This window comes from Molossus molossus, unplaced genomic scaffold (assembly GCF_014108415.1).
Source record: "Molossus molossus isolate mMolMol1 unplaced genomic scaffold, mMolMol1.p scaffold_m16_p_1, whole genome shotgun sequence".
NCBI lineage: Eukaryota > Metazoa > Chordata > Mammalia > Chiroptera > Molossidae > Molossus > Molossus molossus.
In genome coordinates this window covers 95,229,994-95,255,229 of record NW_023425344.1, presented here as the reverse complement: position 1 = coordinate 95,255,229, position 25,236 = coordinate 95,229,994, and the positions used below count along the sequence as shown (strand labels likewise).

Genomic DNA, 25,236 nt, shown 5'->3' with positions numbered 1-25,236 from the left:
TTTGTGTGTCTGTGTGTGTGTGAGGGTGTTGAGCAAAACGAAGCTCAAATGGCTAGTGATTCTCTGATTTAAAAAAAATACTTTTGCTCATACAAAAAGCAACTTAGTGCTCTTCATCTCACGTTAATCCTCTAGTATCTACACACACCATTGGGACCTGGTTGACTTCATTCACCGACTTCAGATCACTAGCTAAATCAGTGTCACCAGGGCCACATGACACCTCTGGGTAACAGTCAAGAAGTCCAGGGTCTTATTTCCCCACATCCAAATTCTGTCCCTGACTCAGTCCCAGCTAACTGCATGCTGGCAGCCAAAGTCCCAGGGGTCCATCCCGATAGCTCACACCTACGCTCCCCCACCCAACTGGTGGGGCTTTTAGTCATCGACTCTCCCTGCAGCCCAGTGCCAGGCATCCTGCCCACAGGAGGATTGCAGGCAGCACAAAACTAAGGCACCAAAATGTGGGTGTCATAGGTGGGGGGTCACTATGTTGGGAGGAAGACGAGGAAAGGAGTAAGGTGCTGATCAGGAGTCTGTGCCTCTGGGCAGGCCCGCCTCGCCACGGAAGGAGAGGGTCAGATTAGTCAGACATGCTTTCTGGGCTGCTCTCTCCCTTTCCACGGTGTCCCCACGCCCCTCGTTCCGGATGCGGTGAAAGAACAGGCTGGTGACAGACGAGGGGCTGTTGAATACTTTTTCCTTAAAAAAAAAAAAGAAAAGAAAAGCAGCATGTTTCTAAAGATAAAAAGGAAGTCCTCAGAAGGCAATTGGCTCCTTTACTCTGAAGGGCATGGAAAATGGACTCGTTTCCAGCCCCGGTCGCCTTGAGTGACAAAGGCGAGCTGGCACGAAGCTGTGAACCGGAGAACAGCGGGCAGGTGCAGGCAGGCGGTGCACGGTTACTGATACCAATACCTCATTTTTCCTTTCGGGCTAATTTGCTTTCAGCCGGTTCTAAGAAATATTTTAAACTGCCATGATAACAACAAGAATGACTGTTTATATTCTATACGCTATCTTTCCGCTATCATGCGAAAACGCAGCATTTCTTCAGTCAATCCTCAAAATAAGTCAGGCCTTTTTATGATCCCCATTTTACGCCTGGCAAACTGAGTCTCATGGGCCCCTTAAATAAGGGGCCCAATGTGAGCCAGGCGGTTTCATTCCAGAGCCCGTGCTCTTTACTATGCTGCTAAACTGCTGCTAAAGGTCAAATATATAGGTGCTGTGTTAACAAAGAAGTTTATTTTCATTCTCTAAAAAGTTGAGGTAAATATGCTCTGGGGTATGTCCCACTGCTCTGTGGCTGTGCATAAATTAGTGTGCCTGTGCCTGTGGAAACCGAACCCCGATGCCACGGCGCTGCCCCTTAATGCACGAGAGGGGCCCTTGGAGTCTTACATTCTCTGAATCTTGCTGTTCCCCTTCAGTACTTCTTCTGCCTCCAAAAGAGCAGCTTGAGTTGTCTTTCTTGCATTTGACTCCGCTTCAAAGAAACTTCAGTCGGGCCAAGTCTGCCCCAGACGCCCACAAAACGGAGGAAATTCTGAGCACCTCCGGGCATGAGTCAACCACACCGTGTTCAGGAATTGCCATCTCTGCCCCCGGAATCACCCACTCTTTTCTGTTTGGGACTGAAATAGATACCTCCTTCAGTAGCCTCACTGCTTTCTGTACTCTCGGCGATAAAAACAAAGGCACGGATAGGTGGGTGCCTCCGAGGCGACATGGTGGGAGTTTTCTCTGCTGCGATGGTTTTCAGAGTGAAAACGTTGCTGCCAAGGTAGAGTCAACAGACAGGATGGGCGGGACGGGTGGAAGAGGGAAGCCATAGGGTGGATGGGGACAATCTGGCCTGGGACAGGACTTCCAGTTGTCTATTTATTCATCCCTTTGTTTATTAATTCATTCAGCAAGTATGTACTGAGCAACTACTATGTGACAGATAAGGGGTAAGAGACGTGTGTAACCCAGTCCTTGGTCTCAGGAGCTCACCAGGCATCAGGGGAGAAATACAATGCACAGATAATTACAACCCCAGATCTAAGGTACAAGTATAAAGGAAGGATGGTGGAAGGCACAGAGGGAGAGATGTTCATTCTTACTGCAAGTCCCAGCATCTTAAGTCAGTAACTGCCTCATGTTTACCCTACCATTTGGAAACATTTTAGGTGGGAGTATTTATAGTCCTTTAAGATCAAACTGTTTGATTTTCCCCAAGGCCCCAAGTGGTTCAGAAGTCCCATTTATAGATGGTGCTGACCACCAGCTGGGCGTGAACCATTCACCCATCCTAAACATCCATGAAGGATGTTCCTCTCCAAGGGAACCTAATCAGTTTGCTTTATGTTATTACGTACTTAAAAGCAAAGCAACAGTGTTTCTTTTTCTTTTTCTTCTCTCTCTCTTTTTCTAAAGGTTTTTATTACATGAAATGAACTGGAGCAAATTGATCCATCTCCTCATCAAAAGATCAGTTATTATGATACCAAGTAAAGGGCAAAGCTATCATTTCTAAGAGTTTTGAAGTCCCCAAAACATAAGTTGACGTCAGCTTCTTCCTGTCTGAGAGCTCTGTGAGTTTCCCGGGAGTTTTGGGTGGTGATGGTGACGACCTTTCATGAGGTCATGCACCTGACACCTTTCCTGACTGTGGCCAGGGCTGTCTCGGCTTCCCCTGCTGATGAAGCCAGGCAGAACCTTCAAACCCCGCTGAGCACCTGTGTGGTAGCTGTTTCCGGCCCTGTGGTAGTGACACCTCTGATGAGAGCTTGATTTAGAATAAAAGGATCTTTGTAAAAAGAAAACTCCTTATTTTAAGTGGAAAGCAAAACAAGCAACTACAAAAAAAAAAAAGAAACACAAACCCAAAACAATTTTTTTTAAAAAAAGGGCAATTTCCTCAGACATCCTGCTAACACCCAAGAGAGCAGAGACCGCAAAGAGTGAGTATTTCAGCTCTCAGTATTCAATGATTTTGTCACTTATTTCACTTTTGGCTTTCACTGCATCTCACTTATCGGGCCCTAAATTTCAGTTTCCCTCTCCCAGGGGTTCTTGAGTTTCGCTCCTTTGGTCTGAGTCTGCCATAGGCCAGTGCAGGAGGAATGTGGAGTCAGAGCAGGCCAGGCCTCCCAAGCAAGCTGCCTTCCTTCTCCTCATGTGATAGTAACTGCGGCCCCGGAGCCTTTCTGTGGGCCAGGCATGCGCCAGGCTGTCACTCTGCCTCTGTTAGCGCACGGAATCCTCAGAACAACCTTACGAGATGGGAACCATTGTTATCACTCCCGTCTTACAGATGAGGAAAGAGGTTGTGAGGCCCGAGAAGACAGTGGGAGTGAGCTAGCTATCTGCTCCATCCTGGTACAAGGAAAACAGATGTCCCATGGCTTCTTGTGCAAGCCTTCCATCTCTCATTTGAAGTCATTCTTTGATCGATCCTCAAATTAATCTCCCCTGAAAGCAAATTTCATGATGACTTTTCCCTGATCAAAGAGCTCAAATAATTTTCCACTGCCTAGGGGACACATTTCCTCTGCCTGGCATCTAATATTCTTACCTGGATGGATGTCCTCTGCAGATAGCACCCCAGCTCCATGCACCCTGGCCAGCAGCTCTCCTCTTATTCTGCAAATGCAACTTCTTCACCTGTGATTTCAAAGCTTGGCTCCTAAGGGAGCCTTACTTCCCCCCTTACTGGAATAACCTTCCACACCTCACCTGCCTATTTGGAATTCTGCCCAACTGGAAAACATACTGGGAGAGCAGAAAGGGCTCATGAACAGAATATCACAGTCTTAGACAAGGGAAGGGCATGATCCGGACTTCAGAGCTGGCACTGGCTTTGTTGAGAATGATCAGCACAGGAGACGGGAGGCAGGGAGGAAGCGGCAGGCCCCAAAGGCGCGAGCCAGGCTGCCAGGTTAAGTGAGAGTGGATGGTGGGCAGGTTCCTTAAACCTCCATGAGCTTCAGTTGCTGTGGATCTAAAACGGGAATAACATCCCCCACCCCACTGGGTGGTTGTAAGGCTATATAAAACAGCCTGCCTACATGACTTGCTGGACTTCTAATCTGCATGACTAAAGGCCCAGTGGACCTTTCTGCACGGATATTTCACAGGCTTCCCACACTCAATACATCCAGAACTGTTCCCCCAGGTTCTTTCTCCCTATTTCCTGTTTCAATGGCAACACCATCATCCACCCAACTGTCCTGGAAACCTGAGCAAATTCCTTGTTTCTTTCCTTGCACTGGTCCCCTGCCCCCGGTCAGGCCCCAATCCTGGAGATTCCAGCCTTTACAGTCCCTGTACAGTTAGTTAGCAACCTCTCTCCATGATCTCTGTCCTCACCCCCACTGGGAGGGCCGACGACAGCCTCCCACAATGCAAGACAGATGCAGAACAGGGGCCGCAGGAGGTCAGAGGCCACAGTGACTGCAGGAGCAGATGCAGCCAAGACACAAAGGGAGGAACGTTACGAACGCAGACTGCTGTGAGGCTGCCTGGTCCAAACGCTGCCTTCGCCACCAACTGGCTATGTGACCCTGGGAAGGTCACTCACTGAACCTGTTGGTACCTCACGTCCACCACCTATAAGATGCAGCCAATAAGAACCACTCCTCTGATAATTAATTAATTATCAATGATCCTTATTGATAATTACAATAATTATACTATGGTATCTCATACATTTTTTATCATATATTTCATTGTTTTAATAATATGATATAATGATTGTATTATTTAGCATTCGTATTTATAATAGCCTACTTCATAGCTGATGAGAGGATCAGGGGAGTCAATACCCGTGAAGTGCCTAGAATAGCTTCTGGCATGCAGCAGCTCTGAGTGCCATGGACAAAGTGTGCACTCTTCTGCAAGCAAGCAGATTGAGAGAAGGGGTCTTTAAGTCCCCTTCAGTCCTGACATTCTGTGGTTTAATAAATACTTGCTCTAGAGTGGAGTGAAAAGTGACCACTTTTCAACAACATGCTAACTACGTCCTTTAACCTCCCAGGGGGACGGCAAGCCCCCCTGCCTACTTTGGGTCCGTTCATAGGCAGGACTGGAGGTATTGGTCCAAGGCAAGGAAGGAAGTATACCTGGTTCACGCTATAATGACCACATTCTTCATGAGTTCCATTTGTTACTTTTTAGCACAAAGCAATTCTCAGTGTATCATGGTAACAGATCTTAAGTTCCCATGTCCTTAGAAAATATAGCCACCTTAGATTTAGATTCTATAAAAGCCCAATATTAGTGACCGTGCAGGATCAGAGACCATGATTTCATGTGTTAACTAAGAATTTATGTAACGTGGGGATGGTGCAGAGCGCTGGGGAGCATGGGAGGCTGTGTCCTTCAGCACTGGCGAGGGAGAGCCGCCCACCCTGAGTCCACAGCCTGAACTCAACAAAAGCCTTTAAGTTAAGTTAGCTGTTCTAGGGCCAGTTCCTGGAGTACAAGAGTGGATTTTTGGTATCATGTAGCTGACAATCTTAGTATAACCTTCTCCCTATCCTGTGTTGCCCACCCCATCATCCCACTGGAAGTCCAAGGTCAGGGGTCAGCATGGTGGGGGTCTGGTGAAGACCTGCTTCAGGGTCACAGATGGCCCCCTCTGGCTGTATTCTCACATGGCAGAGAGCAGAGGAAGGAAACCAGCACTCTCCTGACTCTCAGGATAAGAATCCCATTCATGAGGCTTCACCCTCATGACCTCATCTAATCTTAAAGGCCCCATCTTCTAATAGCATCATATTGGACAGTAGGATTTTTTTCTTTTTGCTAATCCTCACCCAAGAATATCGTTTCCATTGATTTTTTTTTTTTTAGAGAGAATGAAAGGGGCAGGGAGGTGAGAGAGAAAAAATCCCAAAATATCCATGTGAGAGACACATTGATTGGTTGCCTCCTGCCCACACCCTGACCAGAGCCAGATATAGAACCTGCAACCCAGGTACATGCCCTTGACTGGGAATCGAACCCGAGACCCTTTGGTCTTCAGGCTGATGCTCTACCCACTGAGCACACTGGTCAGGGTGACAGTAGGGTTTTGACATATGAATCTGGGGGGCATGGGCAAACATTCAGTCCAAACAGTATACACTTATGTCTTGTTTAAAACTGAATATGATCCTTGAGAAAAGGGATCCTCAGAATGAGAAGTCCAAGTGTCACTCCCCAGAGATGGGTGTGGAGATGGCACATTTGACCCAGGGTCAGTCATCCCAGGTTCTGTACATGTGGTTCTGGTATGTTGGACACAATTAAGGCCCATGTCAATGTGGTTGGCCCTTGCCTGACACTCAGAGGGGCTATACTTCCGAGAAGAAACACTTTCTTGCTGAAGTCTCCACTGTTTCATGGGACTTTTTCCTTTTTCCATTTTTTCTTTGTATCCCTTGTGGTCTTAAGTTTCTCCCTGGCATCATATTAACCTATCTGGTATTCTTTTTTTTTTTTATCCTCACCCGAGGACATTTTTCCATTTTTTATTCAGATAGAGTGGGAGGGAGAGAGAGGAAGAGAGAGAGAGAAACATCGACGTGAAAGGGACACATCGAGTGGCCGCCACCCGCACGACCAACCAGGGCCGGGGACAAACTGCAGCCAAAGTACTTGCCCTTAGTGGGAACCGAACCCAGGTCTCTGTGGACCACAGGCCAACGCTCTAACCGCTGAGCAAAACCGGCCAGTGCCTATCTGGTATTCTTTACAGTGTCAGTGGAAATCCTGTTGTTAACCAGCTGAAAATCTCCTCAACTCTGTGGTCTAATTTCACAGAAAACTCTCCTGTAGAAGACTGTGGGTGGGACTCACCCATGCAGCCTATTTCTACTAAAAATATTATTCCATCCCAAGAAATAGGTTTCAAAGAGTTGAAGGAAAACTGCTTTTAGATTTCAGAGAAATAACGAGAGTATATATTTCTACCCCTTGTTTTTCTTATCTGACAATGCTTTAATTTTCATCAGGTTGACATTCTGTGGTGAACTTGTGGTTAACCCTTTCATACACAGAAGTTTGTTATCAACTGAGAAGACTCCCAAGGGTAGAAAATAACCAGTGCCAACATTTCACTTGCAGAAATGGTTGAGATCCAAAACACGGCAGTTTCTATTTAAAGATAGCTCCTAGGAGAGATATTTTTTGTTGCCTATCTTCTTCTTTCCTTCTAAGATAAATAGAAAATAATTGGATTCCTACCCTCCTTACCCCCCCCCCCCCTTATTCTTGGTAACAAGTGTTGATTAAGGCACAAGTTGTTTTCCAGAAGGGTCTTACCCCGTGAGTCACTCATTCTTCGACTGTGGAAACTCTGACTATTTGACCCACTAGGCCCAGAGAGACACCACACAGATGATTGGTGCTAACCGCTGCAGAATGTACCCAGCTGCCCGAGATTTCCTAACCTCAGAGCACACAATCCACTGAGCCACACTGGCCTGCAGAGGATATATTTTTTATCCCACAACCTAGTTATGTGCCCTGACCAGGAATTGAACCCACAACCTTTTGGTGTATGAAATGACGTTCCAACCAACTGGGCCAGGACAGCACCTTTTCTTTAGTGACAGTAACTTCCTTTGACCTCGTTGCCCCAGCCCCCATCCCTGTGATACCAAACTTTACTTCTCCCACATTCCCCTCAACATTTATCCTTGCTGAACAAAGATGGGTAGTTGATTGAATGAATGAATGAATGAACAGTATTACCACTGCCAATGCTCCCAATCGTTTATTTAGTGCCTACTACTGCCTGTGTTGCTGAAATATTTAAATTAATAATAGGTGATGCAGGCAGTCAGCAACAATCAGAGGTGACTGAACGTATCCAAGCTAAACCATGGGGACCTAGCTGGCTGGCAGTGATCGGGGAATTGACCATATTTTAATTAATTGATTTTTAAAATTTTTCTTTATTTTTAATCCTCACCTGAGGATATGGTTTTAATTGATTTTAGAGAGAAAGGAAGGGGGGGGGGGAGAGAGAGAGAGAGAGAGAGAGAGAAACATCGATGTGAGAGAAAAACATTGATTGGTTGCTTCTCCATTGATTGGGGATTGAAGCTGCAACCTAGATATGTGCCCTGACTGAGAATTGAACCCACAACCTTTTGCTGTATGGGCCAATGTTCCAACCAACTGAGCTACTGGCCAGGGCTGACTACATTTTATTTTATTTTATTTTTATTTTTTTGGTATGTGCCCCTAATGGGAACCAAACCTGGGACTCTCGGGTCCACAGGCCAACACTCCAACCGCTGAGCCAAACCAGCCAGGGTCTGACTACATTTTAATAGATGTGAAATCCATTATAAACTATTCATGAGAATATGGGTGGGAGGAAGGAAACTAATATAGAATTCTCATAAATAGTTCTTAGAAGATGAATTCAAAAGAAATGCCATTTCTTTGCTCTGACACCATCAAGCTTTAAGTAATTAACATTTTAAATAACTTTTTTCCAGGCCCTGGCTGGTTTGGCTCAGCAGTTGGAGCATTGGCCTGCGGACCAGAGAGTCCCGGGTTCGGTTTCCGCTAGGGGCACGTACCAAAAAAATTAAAAAAAAAAAAATTAAATAATTTTTTTCCAGCTCACAAAGCAACCTTACATATTTTATTATTTTATCTTAAAAACAGAACCACTTGAGGTGTTATAAAAGCAGTAAACAGGATTTATGGGGCTTTGGGCAGATTTCAAGATCCTTTAACTCACATTATTTCCACTGATATATTTCTGTTGTTCATAACCTAGCCATTCACACTCCAGCCAAACATTCTACTTATAGTTCCCTGAACACAACATTTCCTCTGCCAGGTGACCTATTCTGTTGAACCTACTAGGTGAGCCCCTATTCACCCTTCAAATTCGGTACAGTTAAGAGCAGCCTTTCTCTGTTTCTGGCTCATGAATAGGGGCAGAATTCCCCATCAGGGGGGCACCATGTCAGGGGACCCAGAAGACCAGTCAGCATGGCCAAAGGCAATGACTTGGGTGTCTAAGAAGCTCCTATGGTCACATGCTAGTTCATAGGAATCTACCATCTGCTCTTTGGCAAACTCAATCACCAAAGTAAAGCAACAAAATGCAGTCAATGTCTCCCAACAAAAACTTAACCTGTGTTAGACAAACCCACTTCCTGGATCAAGCGAAAAAGAAGGGAGGCTTGTTGTTACTGTAACAGGAGATAGAACACACAGGTAGAGAGCACATGAAACCTCATCTCTAGGCCATTTATTATGCTACCAGCACAATCAGCTCTGTGCTTTAGGATGCTCAATTTAACAATATTTTAAAGACATGCCGGAGGGATAGAGAGATTAAAGGTGAGAGAAATGATAAGATGCTATTGCTATGGAATGTGAGCAGTTAGGAGGTGGTGAAAGTGGAGATGAGCAGAGTATTGTGCAGAAGCCCTGGCAGGGTAGCTCAGTGGGTCAGATGTTGTCCCAATATGCCAACGTTGCAGGTTCGATCCTCAGGGCACATACAAGAAGAAACCAATGGAGGCATAAATAAGTGGAACAACAAATCGATGTTTCTTTCTCTCTCTCTCAAAATCAAATTTTTTATAAATATGTTTTTATTGATTTTTCTAGAGAGAGAGAAAGGGAGAGATAGAAACATCAATATGATAGAGAAACATTGATCAGCTGCCTCCTGCACACTCCCAACTGGGGATTTAGCCTGAAACCTCAGCATGTGCCCTGACCAGAAATTGAACTGGGACCTCTCAGTCCATGGGATGACATTCAATTCACTGAGCCACATGGGTCAGGCTCAAAATAAATTTTTTTTTATTGTTGACAGTATTACAGATGTCCCCCATTTTCCACCCTTTGCCCCTCTTCACCCAGCCCCCACCCCACCCTAGGCCTTCACCACACTATTGTCTATGTCCATGGGCTATGCATATATGCATATATGTTCTTTGGTTAATCTCTTCCCATTCCCCACCCACCCACTCACCCACCTACGTACCTCCCATCTTAGGTCTGTCAGTCTGTTCCATGCATCCCTGCCTCTGGGCCTATTTTGTTTGTCAGTTTATTTTGTTCATTACATTCCACATAAGAGTGAGATCACGTGATATTTATCTTTCTCTGACTGGCTTATTTCGCTTAGCATAATAATCTCCAGGTCCATTCATGCTGTTGTAAAGGGTAAGAGAGCCTTCTTTTTTACAGCTACATAGTATTCCATTCTATAAATGTACCATGGCTTTTTTTTGTTGTTGTTGTTAATCTTCACCCAAGAATATTTTTCCATTGATTTTTAGAAAGACTGGAAGGGAAGGGGTAGGTGGAGAGAGAGAAAAAGAGGAGAGAGAGAGAGAGAGAAACATTGATGTGAGAGAGACACATTGATTGGTTGCCTCCCAAACATGGCCCAACCAGGGCCGAGGATTGAATCTGCAACCAAGGTACATGCTCTGGACCAGGAATCGAACCTGCACTGAATTCCCTGGACCAGGAATCAAACCTGTGACCCTTCAGTGAGCAGGCCAATGCTCTAACCACTGAGCAATGCCAGCCAGGGCTGTACCACAGCTTTTTAATCCATGCATCTACTGAAGGGTACTTAGACTATTTCCAGATCTTAGCTATTGTAAATAGTGCTGCTATGAATATAGGGGTACATATATTCTTTCTGATTGGTGTTTCAGGCTTCTTAGGATATATTCCCAGAAGTGGGATCACTGGGTCAAATGGCAGTTCCAGTTTTAATTTTTGGAGGAAACTCTATACTGTTTTCCATAGAGGCTGCACCAGTCTGGATTCCCACCAGCAGTGTACTAGAGTCCCCTTTTCTCTACATCCTCACAAGCACTTGTTTGATGATTTGTTGATGGCAGCGATTCTGGCAGGTGTGAGGTGATAGCTCATTGTGGTTTTAATTTGCATCTCTCGGATGATTAGTAATGTTGAGCATTTAGTCACATGTCATTGGCCATCTGTATGTTCTCTTAGGAGAAGTGTGTATTCAGGTCCTTTGTAATTTTTGTTTAAATTTTTTAAATTGATTTTTAGAGAGAGAGGAAAGGAGAGGGAGAGAGAACTCAAAACATTGATGTGAGAGTGACACATCCATCAGCTGCCTCCTGCACAACCCCCAGCAGGGATCAAGCCCACAACCTGGGCATGTGCCCTGACTGGGAATCAAACCAGTAACCCTTTGGTGCATGTGATGACACCCAACCAACTGAGCCACACCAGCCAGGGCCTTTGCCCATTTTTTAATTGGACTACTGTTTGTCTTCCTGGTGTTGAGTTGTAAAAATCAATTTTTTTGAAAAAGAATATTGAGCAGGTAAAAATAATGACTCTTGGGAAGCAATTTGATATGAAGGCAAAGGAAAGGTGGAATTTAAAGAGGATGCTAAAAGGTCAAGCTTGGGAGACTCAGATGATGGAAATGTGAGGGTCATTAATAGAAACAAGTCCAAGAGGAGGATCAGAGGACTGTCTGTGTGTTTGTTTTTAACTTTTAATTTGAGATCATTGGAGATTCACATGCAGTTGTAAATAATAATAGAGATTTGATATATTCTTTATTCAGTTTCCCTCATGACTATAGCACAATATCACAACCAGGAAATTGACATTGATACAATCCACCAACCTTATTCAGAGTGCACCAATTTATATGAACTCAATAATGTATGTGTGTATTTAGTTCTGTGCTACTTTATCACGTGATGTGACCACCACCACAGTTAAGATACTCAATGGCTCCCATCACAAGGACCCCTCCTGCCACTCTGCTGTAGCCACAGCCACCCACCTCCTTCCTTCCTACCCCCTGACCACCACTAAGGTATTCTCCATTTCTATAATTTGTCATTTTAAGAATGCTATATAAATGGACTCATATAATATGTAACCTTTCAAATTGGCTTTTAAAACTCAACTTAAGTCCTCTGAGATCCATTTTTCTGCATCCCTTAGCTGGCATTATCCTGTAAAGGAGAGCTTTCTCCCCTCCCCCTCCCACTCCCTGATTTTTTTTAGTATCACTATGGATTGCTATCTTTTAAAATTATTTTATCACTTTCATCATTGATTCTCTTGGGTTTATTAGATATACTATCATATAATTTACAAACAGAGATAGTTTTATTTCTTTTATTTCCAGTTTTTATGCCTCTGCAATCTTTTACCTAATTACATTGGCTAAAACCTCAATGGCAAAGAAGAAATAGTATCTTTACCTAGGCACAAAGTTGTTTTTTTTAAAAGAGATTTTTCTTTGACAGTAATCTCCATTACCTTCTGGACTTATCAGTCTCTTAAATTATTACTACAAATAAAGCACTTTATTTATTTATTTATTTATTTATTTATTTTGTGGTATGTGCTCCTAGCGGGAACCGAACCCAGGACTCTCTGGCCCGCAGGCCGACGCTCAATCGCTGAGCCAAACTGGCCAGGGCTAGGCACAAAGTTTTGAACAGAGTTGCAGTACCAGAGGACAGCCGAATGGAAAGGTAGAAGGGCACGGAGTATGTCTAGACTAGAACTCAGGGCTAGAGATGCAGATCTGGAAGAGGCAGCATGGCTTCGGTGCTGAGAACTTGGGTTCTGAAACCCAGAAGAGACTCCCAGCTCCATTACTGTGGGTCCTCCAGCTGTGTGATCAACTAGAGATTGCCTCAGGCAATTTATCAAACCTCTTAGCACTTCAATGTCCTATTTGGAAAATGGCAGTAATAATTATAATATTTACTTCATAGTGTAGTTTTCAGAATTAAATTAGTTCTGGGTCAAACAGTAGTTCCATTCTTAATTTTTTGAGGAACCTCCACACTGTTTTCCACAGTGGCCATACCAGTTTACATTCCCACCAACAGTGTATTAGGGTTGCCTTTTCTCCACATTCTCGCCAGCACTTGTTGTTTGTTGATTTATTGATAGTAGCCAATCTGGAAGATGTGAGGTGATACCTCATTGTAGTTTTTTTTTTTTTTAATCCTCACCTGAGGATATTTTTTTTCCATTTATCTTCAAATGAGTGAGAGGGAGAGAGAGAGAAAGAGAGAGAAAAATTGATGTGAGAGATACACATTGATTGGTTGCCTCCCGCCTGACCCTGACCAAGGGCTGGGGAGAGAACTGCAACCAAGGTATGTGCCCTTGGATGGAATAGAACCCGCAACTCTTTGGTTCACAGGCTGACACTCTAACCACTGAGCCAAACTGGCCAGGGCCCTCATTGTAGTGTTACTTTGCATCTCTCTGATGATTAGTGAAGTTGAACATCTTTTTATATATTTGTTGGCCATTTGTATGTCTTCTTGAGAGAAGTGTCTGTTCAGGTCCTCTGCACATTTTTAAATTGCATTGTTTGGTTTTTTGTTGTTGAGTTGTATGAGTTCTTTATATATTTTTTATATTAACCCCTTATTAGAGGTATTGTTTGCTAATGTCTTTTCCCATTTTGTTGGTTGCCTTTTTGCCTTGTTGATGGTTTCTTTTGGTGTATAGAAGCATAGCATTATTTTTTTCAGTTATTCTCTTGGGTCATGAATACTTAGAAAATAGTCATTAGATGAATAGTCCACAAAGGACCAAAATTAATTCACAGCATCAATCATAAACAGAATGTCATTATCAAAGAAAACAAAAGAGAAAAAATGTCAAATGTAAATACACTCTGATAGTAGCTTATACCACATCTCTGTAGCAATTTGCATCTTTGTAACTATTTGCTTATTTAAAATTTACTATCTATCTTAACATAATATTTGTCTAGAAAATAAATTCCACGAGGGCAGGGGCTCATCTTTGTTGTTCATTTTAATCTTCAGGCCTCAGCAAGGGCTTGACACGTAGTGCCGTCTATGGTCTGTCTATTTCGGAGTCTAGTTCACTGTCAGTTGTAAGCTGTTAAAATCTTATCAATAATGCACTTTGAAGAGTGATACTGTCGCAGATCCATCAGGAACTGAATGCTGTTAATCACCTCTTTCCTGGGTTTCAAAATAACTTGAGTTCCCTTTTTTGTTTTAAACATCCAGAAACAATTCATACCTAGGAAGACAAAAAAATTTTCCCCCCATTTTTCTATCACAATCTCTGGGTATGATTCTCCCAGGAAAAGGCCTTCTGAGCAAGTCTTTCTTCTTGGGAGCTGGAGCACATTATTAGAGAAAACCATCCCTTTGATGCTAGAATAGAAAAGTCTCTCCTTGTATTCTGAGCCACTCATACTATCCCCTGGAAACCCATTGGTTTTATATTAAACCTTTGCTTTATTTCTTATTTATTCATTCATTTTACAGTTAGCTCAAGCGTTGAGTTAATCATTATAATCTGTTCATGGTATCCTGTTCTCATGTGTCTGTACAACATCCCTTTCTCATTGTTTTTTTCCTTCTCTTTATTTTTTATTAGAGTTCCATTTTTCTCAGAAACACCCTCTCTTATGTCCCTAGCTGGACTTCAACTCTTCGACTGCCATATAAATGTCCCATGTATGCATAAAAAAAGTGGATTCTGCTTTTGTTGGAGTAGTTACCTAGAGTTGTCCATTATACAGACGTTGTTAATTGTGTTGATCAGTTTTTTTTATATTCTTACTGATTGTTTTGTCTGCTTGATTTATTAACCACAAAGGAAGGTTTTGTTAAAATCTCTCATTATCTAGATTTGTAAATTTATCCTTGTCCATCAATATTTGCTTCATATGTTTTGAACCTATGTTATTTGACCATATAAGTAAATAATTTTTGTTTTCCTGTTGTTTATTTTGAAACTGTATTCCTTTAACAATTTGTACTGATTTCTGAATTTCTATTAATGCTTTTCATCTTTAAGTTGATATTAATTAATACAACGTTCCTTTGGATTATAATTGCCCATTCTTTCTTAGGTTCAAACTTTCAAAGCCTTTATACTTTAATCATATCTCTTATAAACTTTATATGACTTTATTTTTAAAATTCTTTTTTCTTTACCTGCAGAGTTAATCCACTACATTGGTTCTCATTGCTGATTTATTTGGATTAATTCCAACTATCTTATTTTCTTTATTTTTTCTCTTCTTTTTCTATTCATTTTTCCTCCCTTCTTTTGTCTTAAATACATTTTTACTCAATTTCACTTTTTTCTTTTCACTAGTTTTTGTTTTTGTTTTTATCCTCACCTGAGGACATTTTTCTATTTTTTGTTCATATAGAGTGGGAGGGAGAGAGACAGAGAGACAGAGAGAGAGGAACATCGACATGAAAGTGACACATCAAGTGGCTGCCACCCGCACGACCCAACCAGGGCTGGGGACAAACTGCAACCGAGGTACGCACCCTTAGTGGGAACCGAACCCGGTCTCTCTGGACCGTAGGCCGACGCTCTAACTGCTGAGCCAAATTTCAGGGCTCTCTTCACTAGTTTTTAAGGTATTTACTTTACTCCATCATTTTAGATGCCATTTTCAAAATTTTAACATGAACCCAGAATTTACAAATTTCAAATTTAATCAATATCATAATCCTCCTTCCAAATAATAAATAACCCCAGAATGCTTGAACTCCACTCACCTTCCTGACTTCCAGAATTTCAGTTCTATCTTTATATCTACTAACCCCACAAAACCGACATTTTGATTGTTTTATACAGTCAACATTGACTTAGATTCACTGATAAGTTCACCTGCACCTTTGCTCACCATCTCTTCTTGCAATTCTTATTTTCCTTCTGGGCTCATTACCTTTCTTTTTGAAATACATCATTAGAACAAAATAAGAAATTAGAAATCAATTCAAATGTATCAGTAGTTATAGTCAATGTAAACGGGCCAAGGGTCAGTTAATGTTGATAAAAGTTCAATACACCAGGAACATATACACTTGAATGTGACCAGTAACATGGATTCAACATATATAAAACAAAAACTGACAGAACAAGGACATGTTTACATATCCAGGGATGTTGACACATCCCATTCTAAGTCTTTGTATCACCTGACGTGTCATTACCCATACCTGATGTTTTCTGAAATTTTCTCACTATGGCTGGCCAAATTCCTAGTTCATTTTACTGCTATATTCATATTTGTTCCTAACCCTGCTGTCCTGATTGTTCAATATTTTGAATCTCACTCCTACACAAAGCCAATGGTATTACCCTCTGAGCTTTTATGGTTTCCTAAGGTCAATGCAAACCTTTTATCCATACTTCTGTCCTCTTCATCCTTTCGTCTTCCTGCTAAGTTTAAATTTGCTACTTGAAAGAATTTTCTAAAAGTAAAAGTGAAAAAAGTGTAAAGGCACAAAAGAGGGCAGCAATAGTAGGCTTTCTTGTGATTCCTGTCTCGCCACCTCGCTCTGAGCTTCAATCTCCTGCTATGTAAAGTCAGGATGGCAATATCTCCCTTTCGGGGGTGTAGAGAATATTAAAGGCAATCTAGACAAAGGAGCAAGCACACAGGCAGGGCTCAAATATCATAGTTACTATTACATAAACGGCCCCAACTGGAGGACCTGAGCTCCCTGACTTCTTCAAAGATAATGATCTGAATTAAGCCACAACATTTCACAAACACTTTCCAGTGACCCAGATAGTTTAGAAATAGCTCTGCTTCTCAGCAAGAGAGAACCTTCCACAGCTGGGTAAAAAGCACACTCGTTCTTGAAGATTATGATTCTACATCATAGGAAAGTACTTCACTGGGAATCAGGATTGCCACGACTTCAGGGATGACACACAGCCTCAGTTTCCTCATCCACAAAATCTGGAAGTTGACCTAAATAATCTTTAGGGTTTCTCCCAGCTCTCAGATCTCAGGATCCTTAAGAGTTATATTCAACATGTCCTACGGTATTTTGCACCAGAAACACTTGTTTTTTGCTGGTTGGATTTCCTAAGGAAGCTGGATACTAGCTTTGACATTAGGTATACTGCAGTTCTTAGATCTGACATAGAAGATGAATGGCTTTTGGTCAAGAACCAGATCATTTCTTTACCAGGTGCCCTAAGCTAATGTACTTCTATATCCTTTGTGTAAAGATTAGTAAATCATCATCTAGAAGTTTCTATGCTTACTTAGTAAGTTATTCTAATATTCGCCCCCCATCTCAACTGTATGGATGGAAATGAGGAGAGGAAGCAGAGATGAAGCCATTAACTCAGTTTTGGAAACAGTGCTGGCTGGGCTGTGGGTGAACATAACTTGACCTTAATTCACCCACAGAGCAAAGAATCTTGTAGCAGACTTTGCCCACATCCTTTTGAAGCCCCTTCCTTTTCTTTCTGTTCACATGGGCCACAAGGGCCAGGTGAGTTCTTTCTCATTTTAAACATCAGACACAAAAAAATCACAACCGTTTTTCACCTACCCATCTTTCTTCCAGCCAAGGAAATTTTCACTACACTCTTAGATACTAAATAACAAGCTTGGGAATGGAAGGCTCTGTAAGCAGGCTGCACAGCAGCTGAGGGCCCCTGGGGCTGTCTCCTGGGGGAGGGGGTCTTCAGGAAAAGGCAGCTGGAGAGGGAGGCTGCAGCAGCCGTTGTTACTCTAAGCGTGTGGTTGTGGCACCAGGAGCTTGGGAGCTTGCTAGACTGTCTTAGCTTCCACACTCGCCTCTCAAATCCAAATGAGCATTTTAACAAGATCCCCCCCGCAGGGGACTTGTGTGCAAATTGAAGTTTGAGAAGCACATCTGTGAACAACTTAAGCGTAAGTCCTACTGGTTGGAGAAAATCCAACTTAGATGTCACTCTCCCAGGTCAAATGACCTTAAAGTGCTGATATTTCTAGATAACTCCCAGGACACAAAAAACGCATTTTAGTTCTATTTCCTTAAAACAACAACAGCCCTGGCCGGTTTAGCTTAGCGGTTGGAGCGTTGGAGTCTTGGGTTTGCTTCCCGCTAGGGGCACATACCAAAACAACAACAACAACAACAAAAGGGTGAAAACCAAAGGGGTAGCTTTCTATAGGGGAAGTTGGCAAAACAAAATACAGGGGTGTCAGGATTCCAAATCCAGTTAGGAACCCCTTGATCTCTTACTCCTTTCCTTCTTACCGTGTGAGGGGGACACTTACAGAAAAAAAAGACAGTGAGTCATTTCACCACCTTCCTCGCCTTTTCTTTGAAACCCAAGCAGCAGAAGCTGGACATTTGCTCCTCTGGGAATAGTGATGGATGGTTGATGATATGGTCTAATGCACGAAACAAAAGAGCAGATGCGTGGGTGACAGAAAAGCTGGTTTGAATCCCTAAACGTGTTGCTGTGTGTCCTACACATGCCCAATCTTTCCCTACCTAGCAAGCATGGCGAGTGAGATGGAGAATTTGAGTCTCCAGCAATACATCAGAGGGAAAACAAGTGATGAAACAGTGGTAAAAAGAGAAGAGTGTCTGAGGGTCCCTCATCCTCACCCATCTTTCTCCCAGACCTATTTGGTGATACAAGCCAGAGGAAGGTGGCTCTCAGTTATTGTCACTAGTGTCAGCTGAAGAAACCAAAAGTGCCATGGAGTGGGACACTTCAGTTGAGTGGGAGGCAACAAATCCGTAAATAGCCCACGATAAGATGCACCCATGACAGTGTTTCAGAGACAGTGATGGAGGTGTGGTGTGAGAAGGGAGTGGAAGATGTGGAATCCTGTCTGTGTCTTTCCAATGGCCATTCATAGAAAAAATATGAAATAAGATGTGAACATTTTCAACATCAGAAGATATCAGTTGAAGGCTCTCTTAGTAGATGCCGAAACCCTTGGGCTTTTCAGGATGAATAACAAGTGTTGGCTGTCTCCTTTTCCCACTGCTCACAGAAAAGGTAAGGCCACATCAGTGTACCCCTGTGCCTATGGTAGGACTCCCCTTCTGGGAGCCCCACTTCCCAAGTTCTGGGCGCTTATTTATCCCCATCTCCCAATACCGGGTTAGTCATCTGCAGTTTTACTCCACTTCATAGGCAGCAGACACTTCTTTTTTAAAAATCAATCAATCAATCAATCATATATTTGACACCCAAAGATCTTGGTTTATAATACTATTTATTTTATCCTCACCCGAGGACATTTTTGCATTTATCTTCAGAGAGAGCAGGAGGGAGAGAGGGGGGGGAAGAGAGAGAGAGAAACATAGATATGAGAGAGACACATCCAGTGGTTGCCACCCACACAACCCCAACGGGTGCCCTGGACAAACTGCAACCAAGGTACACGCCCATAGCAGGAACCGAACCCGGGACTCTCTGGTCTGCAGGCCGACAGTCCAACCGCTGAGCCAAACCGGTGAGGGTGGTTTGTAATACTATTAACTGAAGAGATGGTGTTCATATGGAAAGATATGGAATCAGATGAGGTAGAGCTTAGAGCACAAGACGATTTCTACTCAAGAGGAGGAGCCCCCAGCAGAATGAGAAAGACAGGTAGAAGAGTAAAGGCAGGGAAAAGCCCCACCTATTAGCTGAACTTTGAGAAAGAATGTTCAGTTTTTAGTGAGTAAAAATGGAAAATGAGCAAAGCCGCCATACTATGTGGGAAGAGTCATGTAAATGGAATTCTCCTTTGTTATTTCTCTGCAAGACTTCAGGATAGATGAAGTATTTCAATATTTTTTAAAGATGTTTTACTGTGGCTTATTTTATGACACCAAAAAGTATTACAGATTTTTTTCCCATTAGAGTAAAAAGAAACAAACCTCCATGGCTATTTCCCACTCACCCTCCTAGCTCCCACTTTCTTTCAGATGGTATTTGGAATACCCCTGGCAAAGTGTTTCAGGGAAAAGGATTATAACCAAGCTCATTGCTGGTTCTTAGCTATAGACCAGCGAAGTGTCAATGTTCTAAATTCCAAGAAAGATGCTTTTATAAAAGGAAAGTCTGTAGGAGTAGGAAGTTCTGGAACTTCTCCTTGTCCCCACATGACCTTCTCAGATCCTTGGGCTAATTCATAATGATTCTGGAAATTTCCGTGGCCTTATTTAGAAAAGCATGCTATTACATAATTAAAGAGTTTTTAAGGACATTTGTCTGCCTTTTTTGTGTGTGTGTATTTAGAAATGTTCTTGGTGTGTGGTTATCAGATTCCAAATGCATCTGAGGTCAGTCCTTGATTATTTGTGGTAGTTAATATTTACAAGAGTTGCTAAGTATACTTCTTAATGATTTTTTGAGGTAAAATTACTATAGTGAAACGCACAGGTCTTGAGTGTACAATTTGGTGAGTCTGGCAAATTAACTCAACACCTCTGTCACCTCACTTCCAGTAAATCCCCACCCACCACAAGCAGCCTGGTTTCTTTCTGTATACTCGTTTGTGTTTGTTTGTTTTTTGAACTTCATGTAAATAAAATAAAACAGTATATAGTATTTTGTATCTATCTTCTTTTGTTCAATATGATGTTTTTGAAAGCTACTATAAATATTTTGTATATCCTTTTATAGATATATGCTTTCATTCCTAGTAGACAAATCACTAGGAGTGGTGTGGCTCATTATAGGGTAGATACATATTTAACTTCATTTTTAAAACTTTCAGTTTTCCAAAGTAATGGTGCTATTTTACACTCTCACCAGTAATGTAAGAGAATTCCAGTAGCTTTACTTCCTCTCCAGCACTGGGTAGCTGTTCTTTTATCCATTTTACCCTTTCTAATGGACTATTTCATGGTGGTTTCCAATTTGCTTTTTTTTTTTTTTGTCTACTGATGTTGAGCACTCTTTCAAGTGCTTATTGATAATCATATATCTTCTTTGGAGAAGTGTCCCTTTAAGTGTTTGATCATTTATTTATTGGGTTACTTGCCCTTTAGTATTAATTTGTAGTTCTTTAGATAATGTGAACATAAGCCTTTTTAATAAAATATATGTGTTGCAAATATTTTCTCCAAGTCTATCTCTATCGTTTATTTTTTTCCATTTTCTTTATGTCTTAGGACGAGTAGAAGTTTTTAGTTTACTTTTCTTTTATGGTTAGTGCTTTTCATGTCCTCTAGGAATTTCCTGACTATATCTAACTTGCAAAGCTATTTTTTATTTTCTTTTAGAAGCATAATAGTTTTAACTTTTATGTTTATAACTACGATGTATAGCTTGCGTGTATAAATATTTAGATAGGTAATAAAATGTATTTTTGTATATGAAGTGTTACATTTGTTTATTCATCTATTCTTTTACTAATACCATAATGTCTTGATTATCATAGATTTATAGTAAGTCTTCAAGTCAGGTAGTGTCAGTCCTCAAACTTTGTTCTTCAATATTGTGTTGGCTATTCTGTGCCTTTTGCTTCTCCATATAAACTTCAGAATCCATTAGTTGACATTCACAAAATAACTGGCTGGGATTTTTATTTGGATTGCATTGATTCTATAGATCAAGTTGGGAAGAACTGACATATTGACAATATTGAATCTTCCTATCTATGAACATGGAATATCTCTCTATTTATTTCATTCCTCTTTGATTTCTTTCATCAGGGTTTTATAGCTTTCCTCATATAGACCTTATATATATATTGTAAGATTTATATCTAAGTTCTTTATTTTTTGGGTGCTAATGTAAATGCTATTGTGTTTTTTATTTCAATTTTCACTGGTTCATTGCTGCTATATAGCCAAGCAACTGACTTTTGTATATTAGCTTTGTACCCTGAAACCCTGCTATAATCACTTATTAGTATAAAGAGGGTTTGTTGTTGTTGTTGTTGTTGTTTTCTGTTCTTTCAGAGTTTCTACATAGTCAATCATGACATTTGCAGATACAGTTTTATTTCTTCCTACCTAATCTGTATACCTATTTTCCCTTTTCTGTTCTATTGCATTAGCTAGGACTTTGAGTACAATGTTGAAAAGTGGTAGTTAATGGGAACATCCTTATCTTGGCCGAGTGGCTCAGTTGGTTGGAGTGTCATCCTATGCACCAAGGAGCTGTGGGTTTGATTCCCATACAGAGCACATGCTTAGGTTGTGGGTTTAATCCCCAGTCAGGGCATGTATGGGAGGCAACCATTCAATGTTTTTTTCTCATGTCGATGTTTCTCTTGCTCTCTCTCCCTCTTCCTTGCTCTCTCAAACCAATAAAAACACATCCTTGAGTGAGGATTTTTTTTTAAAGGAACATCCTTGCTGTGTTCCTCCATTGATTTTTCTGATTATTATGCATATCTTGTTTTAGCAACAGATTTTCCTTCTGATACTTAAAAATTTGGTTGGATTGATGTCTGATAAGTGCCAGTGATTGGTACTGATGATACAAACTGTAGAGAGAGAGATGCCATTTTACAGGAGTTAAGGGATAAAATAAACTTTAGCCTAGGCTCTATATAAATTAGCATTCTCGTCTTCTGGACAGAGGAAAAAGCAGAACTAGCATCTATCTATGCCTATTATGTGCCAGGTGTTCTGCAAGTTACCTTAGTATGTTATGTCATGTAATCTTTAAAACAAATTAGTGAAATAATTATTATAACACCCACTTTACAGAAAACGAAGCTACATTTAAGTACAAATAATAAAGTTATATAGCTAGTAAACTGGTAGAGCTAGAATTTAGAAAACTATCTCTCATCTTTCCACCATGCTGCTTTTCTTGCCTTGTTATGACGACTGTTGTGATTACCGACATTTACTGAGTGCTTATGACACATGTTCCTCTACAATTGTTATCCCAATGAGCCATTCAAATTGCTTTCGTTTAGTCCCTTTTGGTTAGAGGTGGGGCAAATTGTCCACATTCTCCTCACCTTCTATTCTTGGGGGGTACATGGATCGTCCTAAGTCTTGGATGGTAGTAATCTCTAGGATGACAGGACACTGGGCAGAGTGTGTGGGCACAGAGAAGCTTCGTTCTAATCTGAGTGGTTAATAAGCAATTGGCAGGCTGTTCTCTGCCAGCAGTGAGTGGGGCAACCAGCTCAAATTTGGTGCTTGTTCTGGTGGGTGGAGAGGCTGGCAGTGATAGAGGCTCCTGCTTTCTCACCTTTTCCTGTTTCCTGTGATCCTTCATAGCCACTTCTTTTATCCAGTGTGTAGCTTCTTCCTAAAAATCTAGTTTCTTGAAGCAGGAGAACTTATTGCAAGATATGCAATGGAGACATCTTTCTGATGAGACCAATGCCTTTTCCTCCTTAAGAGTTGGATGTTTGGCCACTACATGTAGGGTCTTTAGTAGGAAACGAGTGTCCATTTTTTGGGCTGAGTGAGGGTCAGGTTTTTGCAATAGGAAAAGGAATTTGGAAAATTCACAGATGGGTAGATAGATGAGAAACACACACTTCCTACTAGCCAGACATTGTGTGAAGCACTTTACATTTCTATTTTTTAATGGTACAGAATCATTAATTATAGAAAGTTGGACAATCCTTATTTCCTGAACAGTTTTTATTTCTCACTCACACACATAACTTGTCCCTTAATTAAATTTACATGACTTTCCTCATTTCCTTTGGTCTTCCTCTCTCTACTTGCTCAGCATGAGGCATATTCAGAATAAAACCTCATTTGTTTCTATCCATTTACTTTGAAATATATTGTAGTTGGAAGAGAAATTTGGTTGAAATTAAATTTTGAACTGAGTCTCATACAAGGTTTTCTGAAAGAACAATGGCAACAGCCTTAGTTTCTTTCTAGGAAAAAACGGGGTATGTATAAATTTTTTAAAGAAAATGAAGCAATATGTGATTAAATCACTACATGGTTAAATGTGTGAGTGTCTGACTGGACCCTTCTGAATTCCTAATATGCTTCTTTCCCTTCACAGAGTTTTGTGGTGATGGCCCACCAGATCTCAAATACGCCACATTCAAAGCCCTCGCGTACAAAATGGGCACCCTGTTGAACTGTGAATGCAAGAAAGGCTTCCGCAGAAGCAATGGGTCGGCCTTTATGAATTGTACAGGAACCTCTGGCCACCCTTTCTGGAAAAATCCATGTCAGTGCATAAGGACTTGTAAGTGTCTCCTTTCATTACGACCAAGGGGAAGAGAAGAACCGCAGCAGAGAGTGACACAGAGCTTAAGAGTTTGTTCACTCAGCCCCGTAGACAAAAATTGACCAGTCTGAGCTATATGGTAACTAATTTTACTGGTTTCTCAAATATTCACTTACTAAACAAATATTTAAGGAGTGCCTTCTAGTTCTAAGGACTGGTCTAGGCACACAGGATACCCAGCACTCAAGAAACTCATATTTCAGGGGCAGGGAGGAACTGACATTACACTAATAATTCCTGAACAATTAAAAAATAATTCTAGTTCACAACAATGTGAATGTGCTGAATGCCACTGAACTTTTCACTTAAAGTAACTGACATGATACATGGTATGTTATGTCTATGTTATCACATTTTTAAAAATAAAGAAATTTGGTTGCAGTTTGTCTCCGGCCCCAGTTGGGGTTATGTTGGGGGCAACCAGTCAATGTGTCTCTCTCACATTGATGTTTCTCTCTCTCTCTCTTCCTCCCTCTCTATCTGAATTGTCCTCAGGTGAGGATAAAAAAAAAAAAAAAAGAATAGTCTGAGTGAGCCAATATAAAGAACATAAAAAGCAAGCAATTCTAGTGGGCAATATCTACCTGTAGGGCTAAATTAAGTCGTTTGTGTTCACAAAGCTCACACTCCATACCACCTATATCCTGACTGATGAAATATATTTATCCTAGCTCTACCTCCTAAGAATGCTCCCTGACCCCTCTTCCCCCTCTCCTTTTCAGTGACCACCTCTGCAACCCTAAGGAAAAAGTTCTAGGTACAAAAATGGGAGCAATAGGAGAGGCATTTCCTCCCTGCCAATGGTAAACAGGAAATAGAAGCTAATGCTACTGAACTCTAGAGTCATATATTACTGACATTTTTCACTCTGGGTGCCATGGAGCCTTTTGAGGATTTCTTTGGAGGGAAACAGATATTGTCAAGCAGAAATATATTGTCAGTTTGGGCCTTCTCCAGCCCAGTGACAGGAACTGGCATTCCAGAGCATGAGGAATAGTCCCCAAAGACCCCACATCCCCTTGCTGGGGTCAGAATAATAAGCCCCAAGGCAGGTCGGACTGGTGTGTGGGTAAGGCCCCAAATCAGCATGAGGGAAGCAGAGAGATGGAAGAACCTGTTCACTTAGAATTTCTTTATATCTGAACTTTAAAACATGACTTTAGAGCTCATGGCCCTCAATGCTGGGCATAATTGGAATCATTGGTGAACTAAGAGTCTCCAACCTCAAGGTTGCTGGGGAAGGCAAGAAGAGATGGCAGAACTACTTACCCAGATATT

General features: G+C 41.6%; 1 protein-coding gene across 1 annotated transcript in view; it reads left to right on the top strand.

The window, feature by feature from the left end:
• The window catches only part of IL2RA (interleukin 2 receptor subunit alpha), a 39,639-nt gene that overhangs the window by 7,428 nt on the left and 6,975 nt on the right, over positions 1–25,236 (top strand). Inside the window, exon 2 of the mRNA XM_036265335.1 lies at positions 23,728–23,916. Coding sequence (XP_036121228.1) covers positions 23,728–23,916 — 189 coding nt within the window. The remainder of the gene's footprint in view (positions 1–23,727; positions 23,917–25,236) is intronic.